We start from the raw sequence: 12,584 nt of genomic DNA, 5'->3' as shown, positions 1-12,584 counted from the left end.
CCCTGACTTGTGTTTTCCCACATAAGAGGCAATGAAATGCCTTCACTTTTACTTAACCTAAATGTCTACGGTTTTAATTTACTCTAAATTAAACGACACTACAACAGACGGCTCAAAAAGCAGTTTCTTGAAATTTCTCATTTCATTTCAGGCTTTTGATTTACAGAGAAATGACCTGTGAAAATCTCCTTCTGTAAACATTTTATCACCTGAGGGCTTTTTTGGTTTCCCCTGCGATGCCACTCACTTTTTTTTTCTCCACATTTGGAAAAATGTCCTACCCCCCCACACACACACTTTTTTTTTTTTTAATCACAGCTTTGTAATGATCCCCGGCACGTCACGCCGTCCCCAGCTGTTTTTCCACCGAACGCTCGCCGTCCCCACCGGCTCGTTGACTTTGTTGGAACGGTTTGTGAATTGGAAAACCCGGAGGCTGGGTTTAATAACCTCGCAGTTTAACAAGTGAGCGGAAGCTGAATTTTTATGGAGGAATCAAGAAGCCTGATGTCTGGCAGCCTTTTAACAGCTCGAACCAAATTTTAATTTCCTCTATTTTAGCGGAGACCGAGGCCCGGCGGGACAGCAGCGCGGCGGTTATTACCGCGTTACTAATGAGAGGTAAACCCTGTTAAATCCTGCTTTGTTTACCAGAACCTCAAGAGACTTTTTTTTTTTTTTTTGTTGTTCTCTCCGGCATTTAGGAGTACAACATCCACGGCTGGTGGGTCGGCGAGCTCAACGGCGCGGTGGGTATCGTCCCTAAAGACTTCCTGCACCCGGCCTACATCCTGTGAGCGGCGGCAGGTACGGAGACGCTCTCTTTATCATCACCATTATGGAGCATTACTGCGGCCTAATACGCAGAAACCGTCCCCCCGGTGCTCGTCCCGATTGCCGCGGAGGTACATTCCCTCTTTGACCCGCCGTTTATGGCATCTGCTGGCTGGAAGAAGTACTGCGCCAAGCAATCGCAACGCCGCAATGGGCGCCCGGCGAGCATAAACAAGTGCAACAAAAGCCTGATTACAGCATCGGTTGTCCTATTTAAGAAAATGATTCCCTAATACAGTCCGATAGGCGCTGCTTAAAATGAAAACTGAATTATTAATGCGGCCTCGCCTAGCCTTCGTGTTTTCTAGGATTTTTTTTTTTTTTCACCCCCTTTCCTTCCACAGAGCCGTCGCGTCCGGCCATGAATTTCACAGACAAGCCCGTCAGATAATCCCCCGTAATTTAGTCATTAGATGGTACATTACAGCATGCAAATCTCCGGCGCTGAAACACACACACACACACACACTCCAGTATCGATGTGCAGATGATTAGATAAAAGAACTAAATATCCTCCGGTTTCTTTCTCCATTGAATTTCATTCTGTTTTGAATCTTAATTTGATTTAATTTTTCGATTTGACTCCCTCTTAATGACTATTTTCTGTGATTTTCTGACATTATGTAAAAGCGAATTTAATAAGAACTGCACCGAATCTGTCCGCCTGGTTAATTTTTCTTGTTGAATGAGCTCAGAATTATTTTTTCTTACATTTCAGTGTCGATATAATTTCAGATAATAACCGTGTGGCATCCCGAATGTTCAAACATCAAGGAAAATCACCTCCGGTTTGAAAAAAATAAACCCTTTGCTGTCAACTTACTAACATTATTGTAATATTTACAAATTGTTCCAACATTGTTGACTAAATTAACTTGTAACAAAATAAAAATTCAATGATAATTACACTAACTGACTCATCCAACACCATTTATCTGTCAACTCTCTTTTCTGAATTGATTTTACCAGAAATTCCTACAATTTAACCAGGAGAAAACACTATTTATCCGAATGACGGAATAAATGTTCAAATATTTGTTTTAAAAGGATCAGTGTTTTAAATCAGTATCATTCACTTCAAATTCTGATGGTTGGGTTATAAAGTGTGCGTGTATTGCGGGGATGACGGTAGGCATTTTAAACATGAATTTTAATAATGGTTTACTTTCCCTGCTTGTTTCTCGACCCGGAGAGAAAGGCTGCTGGTTCTATTCCAGCCACGAGAGGGCAGCGTCGCTTCACAATTAACCATAAAGTGAAACCTGCACCAAAGTTAGGGAGGGAAATCTGTTTATTTGAAATAAAAGTGTGTGTTCACATCCACATCACCGGTCTGGCTGGGCTCACGCTAGAAAATAGAAACCGAGGGTTGTTTGTTTTTTTTAGTCGTCTGTACATTTTACAAATAAACTCAAGTCAAGAACAGTGTTGGAAGACGCAGCTCTCCTGACAGGAGGCCGGGAAAAAAACCAGCAGTAACAGAAAGACCTGATAACCAATAAAAAAAAAAACAAAAAAAAAAACAACTCAGTGATTAAAAAAAAAAAAAAAAATCTAAAAAGGCTAATTTTTCCTCACACACAATATAGTCCCTTTTTAAATTGATACCTTCAGAACCACCGGCAGCAGAGACTTCCTGTCTGTTTACAACAAACTTTTAAAAACACCAAGTTTACATTTCTACCTGATTTTTGTCAGCTGGTCCTTAAATAAAACCCCAGTCTGGTGTGTGTTTTAGGGGGCACCTGTGACAGCCAGATTACCCGTCCACTTTTGTCCAGGTGTCAGGAGCCGCATCACCGCCCACATTAGCAGTACGAACACTGTTTTTTAATCCCGATATTTAATCAGGGGTGTTGCAAGGACATTTCAGCAGTTATCCCCCGACCGGTGGCCGCCAGTTGAGGGATAAATAAATGAGGCAGCGTCAGATCTCAATCTGACCTCGTTGCTCGTCTGATGTTTAGTCAAGCCTGGAAGAGGTGAGCGAATACCCAGCATTCTTTGGCGAAAGGGCACGAGCGACGCTGCCGGGCACGTACGTGGAGAATTAGTTTATCGGAAGGGCGAGTTCACAGTAACGGAGGCGCCACGTCACCGAGCTGAAGTCATCCCGGTGTCAGTGCGGCGGGTTTAGTAAGCATGTGCGTCCTCTGCTGGCGGCGGAGGGTCGTTACAAACAGCTGATTAAAATGAGTCATTACAGGTCCGATAATCGATCGCAAATCGATCGGCCGTTTCGGTTTAACGCGGGCGGAGCCTTAAGCGTCACTAATGGCGGCGACGATGAGTCGTTTAGTTCCAATGTTGATCACTTGTGATTCCTTAAGTCCAGTAATCATTTTAACACGTAATCAATCGGACGTGATCCGTCCAGGTGAACAGAGTCCCTGATGTTTCCCTGACTTTCCCCGTGCCGTTTTTGGGAAAAAGAAAACACGACCTGGGGCTGTTGTGCATGAGGAACAATTGTTTTTGCACGTTTCACTGAAAGTGCTCGGTTCTTCCATCAATAAATAAACTTATCTGACGTCTCCGGATCAGAAAGTCCATCTCTAAATGTCCTGAAATGCTCCGGAGCAAATTTAAACGAGGTCTACATTTGGAATGAGAAGTTCATTGTTCCAGACCGGGCAGATTCTCAGGACCAGGACAAATCCAGTGCGTTCACCCTTTTCTTCATCTGTCCTAAAAGTGTCCGACCAGCTGTTTGTCTAAAGTATCCCCAGATCTTGGATCTCCTCTGAGGCTCTGTCCCGCTCCGCACAGCAACCCTCGGCTGCATCAGCGGCAGAAGAACTGCTCTCCAGGACGCTGAAGTCCCCGTTTTCACTCAGATCGCCGGCACAGTTCGGGTCCGGGGAGCCGCTCCGGTCCCGGAGGAGGTCTTTGTCCGCGGGGCCGCCGTTGACCTGCAGGTCCAGGATGCACCTGCTGGTGGCCTCCAGCGGGGACCAGCTAACCACCTCCTCCGGAGACGCGCTCATGAAACCGTTGAGCGGCTCCTCGCAGACGCTCTCCTCATCACTGACCTTGACGATGCTGTCGTTGGAGGACGGCAGCGATCGCCGGTCCTCTTCATCTCCCATCACACGCTCCTCCTCCTCCTCCACCTGCAGATGAAGAGCATCACAATTCTCCTCCATGGGGAGACATTGCTTCCTCATCTCGAGTTCTGCCTCTTCTTCTTCGCTTGCTTCTTCATGGCTTATGTTGCGGTGCGACTCAGAGTTCTCCGGGTCCTCCGGACCGCAGGTATCTGTCCTGGAACCGTCCACCTGATGTTCTAACATCTCCTGGTCCATGTCCCCATCCCCTGAGTGGTTACTGGTAAACACTAGAATGCCTTCAGAGTTTGAGTGTTCCTCCTCAGGCTCCTTCATCTCCACAGCTTCTGGCTCCACCACGTGAGATGTGGCGAGCTCCTCCTCCTCCTCCAGGAAGCCAGCTCCACGGGGAGAGTGCACCTCCACCGGCGTCCTGATCTGCCGGCCGCCCTGGAGCCCACCTTCCGTCGGCTCGTCGCCCAGGAAGAAGGTGACCTGCGGCGGGCGGCGTTCCTCCACCACGGCTTCCAGTTGGTCATTCTTCTGGAGAACGGTAACCATGGGTTCGTCCCCGACGCGGAGCTGGTCCGAGTCTGGTGCCCGAGGTTCTAGTAAACCTTCTAGAGGGTCGCGCTGGACGGCCGGGAGGAGCTCGGGGTTTTCAGGCTGCAAGCAGGGCTGATGGGGAGCAGGACTGCAGACAAAAAAAAAAAAAAATCCTTTCAGAAAAGCAAAATGTGATTTAATACAAGGAGGGCATTCATGAATCCTAAAGCAGGGGGAGATGGTCTCGGCTCCAAATGTTCAAACGAGGACTTTATTGCCTCAAAATTCATAAAGCTGAAGTTGTATTGGAGCAGAATGCAGGATCTGACTGGAGCCAAACAGACTGGGTTAGCGCAGCGCTCACACTTTATCTGATGGGACCTCTGTGAACCAGGGAGCAGATTCACTGCGAGCTTTCCTGCCAGAAAGTCTGCAATAACATTTAACACTGCGGAAGGAACAAATAAATTCTAATTAAACTCCAGGCAGGATGTTTTACAAGCCAGAGAGGTGACTGAGGAGTGAAAATAAATGGATGAATTCAGTTCCCCCGGTGGCGTTTCTCCAGAGGATCTGGACTCGCGGTTCTCAAACAGGAAGTCATACTTGGGTTCCTTTGGCCCCGTTTCTGATCGGAGACATGCTAACAGGCGGCTGTCGCCATGGTAACAGCTTATTAACCATCTGTGCCCATCACATCCTGGGGGACGTCCTCGGAGCAGTAATATTAGGGGAAATATACAAATCATATTGCCTCAAGAAGACACCCGTGTTCCAGGGAACAGGATGTGAACAAACAGCACGGATCAGAAGGGTCTCCAGCTCATTTCATCCAGCTCACCCGACATCTAGATTCGCACGTCCGTACGAAGTTGTACGAAAGATGCTGACGTTACCAAGAGGACTGGTGTTACGCCGAAATACCCGTTTTTCGTCTCGCCACTAGGTGGCGCCAAAACTCTAGAGATGAGCCCTTCAAACCGGATCTGAGCGTCTGACGCCGAAGCCTCCTCGGTCATATTCCACAAACCGGACAGAATTCATCGGTTTAACCTGGAATCTAAACCGTCCGGACGAAGCGGCAGCGTCCCCTCCTTCCTACCTCTCCATAGACTCGTAGGATATGGTCAGACTGGGCTCCTTGATGGGGTCTTCCTCCAGAGCCTGGGCCAGGCCGCGGTTCGAGGAGGCGTAGGTGAGGATGGCCTCCGTCACGGTGTAAGGTGTGTGTCCCTGGACGCAGTCCTGGATGTGACCCACGGGCAGCTGCGTCTGCAGGAAGAGGTGGAGCTGGCTGTCCGACAGGCACACCGTCATGTGGACCACTCTGAAACACGCACGTCGAAAGTGATGACAAAAAAAAACAGGCCGCTGATACACCACGTTCTCCATTTCAGGATTAAATTCATCCACTTGGTGGAATCATCACAGATGATCAGGAGATTCGATCACCGCACCCGCTGCCCCTCCTGATCATCGAGAATCGTGACGTTCTACGGCGCTCTTTGTCAGATGAAGAGAAACCCTACCGATCCAAAAAGCCCTGGAGTCCCTGTCTCCTCCTCTCCAGGAAGTCCTCGCTGTTGAAGGAGAAGAAGGCCTTGCCCGGCAGGTCTGGAACCGGCCTGGAAGCGAGAGAGCGGGCGTGAAAGGCTGACCCACGACAGAGGACAGGAGTGGACGAGTGATTTCGGACAGCGCTGGTTGAAAATCTAAGTTCTGACTGTTCTTCTGCACCACCAAACCCCGACAACCAATCAAAGCAAAGGAACCGGAGATGAGCAGGTCCTGGACGTACATCGGAATAAGTCTGAACTAAACGCTCTTTATCACAGTCCTGCGACTTGGGCCAGGCAACCGGTGAATGTTTCGCCCTCTTCTCTGCATTTTATTCCATCTCGTCGCCCTTCCGTGAAGATGCTCTGCTCTTCTGACTTACGCCTGGAAGCCAAAATGAAGGGCAAACCGTTTCCAAACACAAACAGGAAAGTTCGACCGGCAAACGTAAACAAAGAAGTCTTCCTCCAATGGCGCCGCTCGCCAACGGCTTCTCGGAAGAGATTTCATTTAACGTGACGAAGATGGAACAAGACGTAGGTAATAGATAAATGGTAGACGGGCGACGGAACCACCGACGCCGTAAACCAACAACTCGCTGTACAAGTGCTTTAGAACTTCAAGTTCTGAACCGAATGAAAGCGGAAAAATCCTTGCTTGGCTCCGTAGACCAATTCCTTTTTCACACCGGTGGAATCTGGTTTTCAAGACATCTGGATCAGAGGGTGGCGCGGAGTCATCACTTTCAAAAGGCGATGTGCTGATCCTGCTGTTTTTTTTTTTTTTTTTTCAAGATCCTTAGGCCCGAGCCGTTCTCGAAAACAAGATCACATCATCGTCCGCTTTGCATTTCCACTCCGCGGAGGAGAACTTACACCAGGCCGGCATTCTTCTGCAGCTTCTTCTTCAGCCATTCAAACTCACTGTAGCGCCGACGCACACACGACGTCTTGGCGGTGAAGGCTTTGCTGTTGGTCTGGAAACACAAGAAGAAAAATAAAATCACATTTCCTGACACCAAACTGATCAGAGGACTATGACTCCACATTCCTCTCGCGCACACACACACACACACACACACACACACACACACACACACACACACACACACACACACACACACACACACACACACACACACACACACACACACACACACACACACACACACACACACACACACACACACACACACACACACACACACACAATGAGACCAGATCACTCTTGGTTCCCTCTCCAACAAAGACGCCATTCAGTCTGCTTCCTTTCATCTGGCTTGAAAGATAAATTCCTACGACTCATTTTCAGGAAATAACCTTTATTTCATTGAAAAAAAAAAAAAAAAAAAAAAACTCCCCTGAGCTAATTGGGATTTTTTAACACTTTTACTATGCAATGAAACACGCCGTTTCGGAGGAAGAAGCTAGATTGAGAGATATATATATATGAATCGACAATCTGGACAGATTATAATAAGCGATGGGGTTTTCCCTCCATGCTGTTTGTCACTGTGGTGCTTTTTCACTAAATATCACAATGATCTCCATTCTCCAGCCCCCTCCATGCATGTCATTCTGTTGTTTTTTTTTTTTCTTGCTAACCTTATTGACCCCTGAACCCCCCGGCGACCCCGTCAGCTCTGTTTTGCTTCCACGTTCCTCACAACTCATTTGAGGATCAGTTAAAGGTTAGACCTTCTTTTGTGCAGTTGGGAAAGGATCTCAATTATCTAATTCAAGACGTTTAAACCCTGTTTGTTGTCGGGCCTTTGCGATTCTACTCCGAGGATCAGAAACCCGATTTGGGGTTCATCTCTCGGTGGTTCAACGTCGGTATTTGCCGTCGCACCGACGGCTCCACCACCTCGGGCTGTGCTTGCTTTGTTTTCATTGGGACTTTAAATCAATCCGGATTTACGGATTCTACGGGCGCCTGGGCCTTTTCAGCCCCTTAGCATCTTTTTGATGGTGACGGCTAATCCCTCTAGCTGGTGTGGATATTTTCACTGGGATTTAGTGGGATTAGTTAATGAGATGAATGTGGATTAGGCCTGATGGCCATTTCCCCTCTGTCTTGACATTCAGCGTCAACTTCTCCATGTTTCCTCTGAGCAGAATGAACCAATCACAAGCTGATCTTTTTCAGAGAAATTATTTTACCCCTTTTTTTCCGCTCATATCATGAGTTAACCTTTTTAAATTGTAATTCCTTTTAAATGTATTTGCAAGTGTATTTGCAGTCCCTATGTACTCTATTGTAAGTCGCTTTGGATAAAAGCGTCTGCCAAATGCAATGTAATGTAATGTAAATCTTTGAAGTGCTCCATCCTCTGAATCGTGCTTATAATTTAAAAATAACAAAGAAAAGCCCAAACTAGCTTCCAGGCGAGCTTGTCTGGCCTCATGAGTTGGGTCACCCCCATAAACCATGACCTGTAGATGATTAACAAGCCGGGTCACAAGATGGCCATCACTTCCCTCAGTCAATAGGGCTCAGTCTAGAGATGACTCGGCATTACTTCAACACACACACACACACACACACACACAGTTGCCAAACATAAGGAATCTATCAGGTCGATGGTGCCGCTCCGAATGTTGTCTTGTTAAGGGTGTGTCGCATGACTTTGTCCTCTGATATTGGTTATCACATCTGTCAGTATCGGTCATGGAAAAAACTTCAGAAATCAATAATCCATATAAACTCAGTCAACGCTCTGATCGATTTGTTGTTCAGATGGCGGTATTTGGTGTGATGTGAAACGTTGGCGTTGTGGACTTTCAGAAGCGAGCACCAAAACCAAGAGATCCTCCTCCTTCTCACACTGCTTTGGATTTTGAATCCTAATTTTAAAATTCCACCTTCTGTACCGATTCTGCACATTGAATCAACATCTTTCTCATACCAAAGGAATCTCTTCCTGCATTCCCAAATGCAGATAGCGCCAGCTATGGAGAACCACAATTCAGGAGCGAGAAGTCTTTGACACTCACGTGGAGGAAGATCTTGTAATCCACGTATGAATTCCATGAGCCTTCGTTCTGAATGCGAGGATCTTGGACTCGCACTGCAACAAACTCCTGCAGGGGCCCAAACACGTGCGGTTGATCAGTGTTTGTATTCATATCTAACAGAATGTAGGTTATTGTGCGAACGCTCCTCAATAGTGTTGCAAAGCTTCTTGTATTTTTTTTTAAATACAAATATGTCAGCGCTGGTCTATTTCTGGGTCTTCGGAAAAGGGGAAGCGGATCCCAGGAGAATGTTCCCTTTGGTTCTCAGCGAAGGACGCATGACAAATTGATTTGTGTTGTTGCATGCATGCACATGGGGAAACACACACACTCTCTCTCTCTCTCTCTCTCTCACACACACACACACTCAGAAGAAAGCCGCACTTACATCTTCGTGATTGTTGCTCATCCTACCGACCGCCGCACTGCATGGAGAAGAACCAGGGGAAGGAAAAGACAGATAGATGATTAGTCAGGGCTCCCGATGTTTGGTCTCCTGTTGTGCGGTTGCCATGTCCTGATGTTACATCCGCTAAAACAACATCGGTCCACTCGTGCACGGCGAAGTACCACATATTCCCACATCCCTGCTCTCCTTTTGCAGACTCCAAGGATCGTATAGCTCATGAATTGACATTAACTGACCCGCTGCCTCCTCCTTACCACTAAAAGGCGGGGAGGTGGTCATTGTCTGGCATGAAATACTGCGGTGCCTGAAAATCAGGTGTGACTTCACCATTCATGAATCCTTTAATAGCTCTTTATTTTTTGTCTGGTGATCAGTCATATGACTAAATCAATTATCAAGCCAACAAGAAGTGGGGACATTAAGTCACAAACCCTGAAATTTATAATGGATTTTGTACCTTCTTTTTATAAGACTATTGGCTGGATTTAAGGAAAATCGAGTTCGAACTCGGACAACTGTTTGATTCACTGTTAAAGTTTGTCTGGAAGTCTCCCCTCCTCAATTGACTGGTTTTATCTGAATGTGTTTCAACCTAACAACAGGTAAACGTTCAAACAGGTTCCCCTTCCCTTCCTTTACATCTAGATTTAATCCCTCCAAGATTAAAGAGGAAACAAATATAATTAAAAACAATACAATCTCTTGTTTTTAAGTACTGTTTGTCAGCATGCAGAGCTCGGCACACTTTTTTTTTAGAAGAAAAGGAATGTAAAATAAAGTAGAAAGCCATGTGGTGTAAAGTAATATCCGATCATTCACTCCTGGCAGATACTGACACTTTAAATTAAAATTAAAAACAATAGTAATGTTGAGTGAACACAGATGTACTTCTTAGTGCACTGACTGTTTAAGCTCTAGTTTTCTCGACACACACCGTGGAAAGTACATCGTGTGCCGATTCGAGAGTAAAACTACTAAAACTATATAAAAAGGTCTCACCGGGTCGCGGGTATTTTGGAAAAAAAAAAACTTTATTAATTCTTACCTTTTTTAAAAATAAACTTATCACCCGTGCAGGTTCGCCTCGGAGTGACTCCCCGTTAGCAGCGTTAGCAAACAAGAGCTAATCCAGTGTCGACAACTTCACCTACCACTTACTTTCACGGCGTATCCGTGTCGCTTCCAGGGGGAAGGCGTCCACGTCCACGTCCGGTCGCTGCTGACTTGAATTGTTCCCAGTTGTCGGCGTTTGTGGTTTATAAAAGCCCAAAATGCTCAGGTCCGGGGGTTCGCTGCTCGGAGCGGCTCCTATCTCCATTTCGCAAGTCACACGCAGCGCTCTTACGTCACACGGTGACGTCGTCCGTCCCGGTGTGCGCAGGCGCAGTGAGGGCGGGGCGTCCTTTCACTTTTACCACGTTCAAGTCATATTTTTTTAATTATTATTATAATTCTTAACGGTTTCATAATCTTCTTGTTATTCTAAATATGTTTATTCTAATGATGAAGAAAATATAATAAAAGAGGCTAGATAGTTGGATGAACTTATATATGAGGATGGGACACATATTTGGGTCGTTTCATGTTTATTTTGCTCAACAAAGTTGCAATTTTATGGTTAGATTTTAACCCATGACTAATATTTCAGGCACTGAAACTCTCCAAAGCATCCTCCCTAAAAAATGGTGGCTCACTAAACCCCCTAGGACCTGTGTGGAATCGGTTCCTCACAAGCTCAGAATCAGAAAAACTTTATTTGTCCCCAAGGGGCAATTGGGGGAAAATTACCCCCTGGGGGAAAATTTGTTGAGACATGTGGCTGTATCAGTTAGTATATTATAATGGCAATTGTAAAAGAAAAAAAGGTGAATATGTATTTTGCAAAACTTTTAAAATTACCTGGAAATTAGCAGGAAATACCTCAGATATTTCAAATCACCTTCCCCGGATATATTTGTGGTATTTTATATCTAGGAATTGGTGGAATTGGGACAGTTATTCAGATTTTTATTTTAAGTTCTTATTGACAAGTGGATGGAGGGTTTACATCAGTCCTGCCCCTGTTGTTTTTTTGTTTTGTTTTTATCATTGTTGTTTTTTATTATCAATCGCTCAGACAGAAAAAGAAATTATTCTTTATTTTCCTATACTCAATAAGCATAAATAAGTTTTAATCAGTACGGTATTAATACATGTTATCGCTATTTAATGACATCATAAGCTGACAAAAAAAAGCAATTATAAGAAAATACAATTATATATATGTACCACTATCTTGGCGCCAAAGAAATGAGAAATGTGTGCATAAATATTAGGGATATGGAAGGGTGTAAGTTTGGGGGCTGATTAAATTAACTAAGATTCAAGATTCAAAGTGTTTATTGTCATTTACAGTCTGGAAACGCGTTTCTTTGTACAATGAATTTCTTACATTGCTGTTCAAAGTGCATCCAGATAAGAATGATAAACAAATAATCGTAAACATACTGTAGTAACCTGATGTAATTGTGCAGGGAAATGCAAATAGTGCAGTGCACTGTAAACACTCAGAAATGTAAACGGTATTAGAAACGTAGAAGCGTTGCCATCAGACTCCTAAACAGCGGATACTTATTCCTCTTTCTGCACTTTACAGGAAGCACATCCAGTGCTGAGCTCATCTGCACATGTAATTAGTGCCCATTTAAACTGCACTCATCCTGGCACCTGCACTTTGTGAGTTGCACACCAAGCAGCACTTAAATGTCTTACTTTACTGTTCATATTCATAATGATGTTTACTATCATTATTTCCTCTCAAGACATATCTAAATACACTGCGGACAGCAAAGTAGGAATTTCACCATACAGTGAAACATGTTTCTGCACTCTGCATGTGACAATAAGCTTGAATCTTGACTCTTGAAATGTAAACAGCATTGGGAGATGTTTAAGTTAAAGTTGCGTGTTGAGCTCACAAAGTGCAGGTGCAGCTTGTATGCAGATAGTTTAAATAGACAATTAAGTGGACCCTCTCCATAACCCAAAAATTATACTTTTTTTCTTTCTACATATTTATCTATCTATTCTTCTCGTTGTTATTTATATTTTTATAGAGTGGGTCTTTTTTTGTCTTATATCTCTAACCAAGAGATGCTGCTATCATCGTATTGTTGTGCTGTGTCCTGCTTTTCA

At 44.9% G+C, this 12,584-nt stretch overlaps 2 protein-coding genes across 4 annotated transcripts in view; one reads left to right on the top strand and one right to left on the bottom strand.

Annotated features, from left to right (window-relative positions):
• skap1 (src kinase associated phosphoprotein 1) overlaps positions 1 to 1,746 on the top strand; it is a 40,582-nt gene extending 38,836 nt beyond the window's left edge. The window contains exons 12-13 of one of the 2 annotated variants that reach the window (XM_086139991.1): positions 705 to 807; positions 1,570 to 1,746. In XM_086139991.1, coding sequence (XP_085996117.1) covers positions 705 to 797 — 93 coding nt within the window. In that variant the 3' untranslated portion in view covers positions 798 to 807; positions 1,570 to 1,746. Of the gene's footprint in view, positions 1 to 704 lie in introns of both variants that reach the window. The other variant, XM_086139990.1, reaches the window with a different exon arrangement.
• Positions 1,747 to 2,109: 363 nt separating this feature from the next.
• snx11 (sorting nexin 11) lies at positions 2,110 to 10,760 on the bottom strand. 2 transcript variants are annotated; one of them, XM_086139988.1, is made up of 7 exons: positions 10,569 to 10,760; positions 9,390 to 9,426; positions 8,981 to 9,067; positions 6,860 to 6,960; positions 5,957 to 6,052; positions 5,530 to 5,754; positions 2,110 to 4,575 (listed from the first exon to the last, which is right to left on the bottom strand). In XM_086139988.1, exons 2-7 carry the CDS (start codon positions 9,408 to 9,410, stop codon positions 3,549 to 3,551), a joined length of 1,557 nt encoding a protein of 518 aa, XP_085996114.1. In that variant the 5' UTR covers positions 9,411 to 9,426; positions 10,569 to 10,760; the 3' UTR covers positions 2,110 to 3,548. The 2 variants fall into 2 exon arrangements, with proteins under 2 accessions (XP_085996114.1, XP_085996113.1); XM_086139987.1 differs by having other exon boundaries at positions 10,562 to 10,729.
• Between the last annotated feature and the right edge of the window lie 1,824 nt (positions 10,761 to 12,584).

This window comes from Fistularia commersonii, chromosome 32 (assembly GCF_037954325.1).
Source record: "Fistularia commersonii isolate RoL2024-O1a breed Wild chromosome 32, RoL_Fcom_v1.0, whole genome shotgun sequence".
NCBI classification, from domain to species: Eukaryota; Metazoa; Chordata; class Actinopteri; order Syngnathiformes; family Fistulariidae; genus Fistularia; species Fistularia commersonii.
This window is presented reverse-complemented; position numbering and strand designations above follow the sequence as displayed.

What these genes read in the sequence shown, in the direction of transcription:
- snx11 (XM_086139987.1), bottom strand. Translation starts at nt 10,728, where the DNA reads ATGGAGATAGGAGCCGCTCCGAGCAGCGAACCCCCGGACCTGAGCATT. An exon ending in TGAGCAACAATCACGAAGAT is followed by an intron (nt 9,068 to 9,389) that starts GTAAGTGCGGCT and finishes GGGCCCCTGCAG; the next exon opens with GAGTTTGTTGCAGTGCGAGT. An exon ending in CAGAAGAATGCCGGCCTGGT is followed by an intron (nt 6,053 to 6,859) that starts GTAAGTTCTCCT and finishes TCTCGCTTCCAG; the next exon opens with GCCGGTTCCAGACCTGCCGG.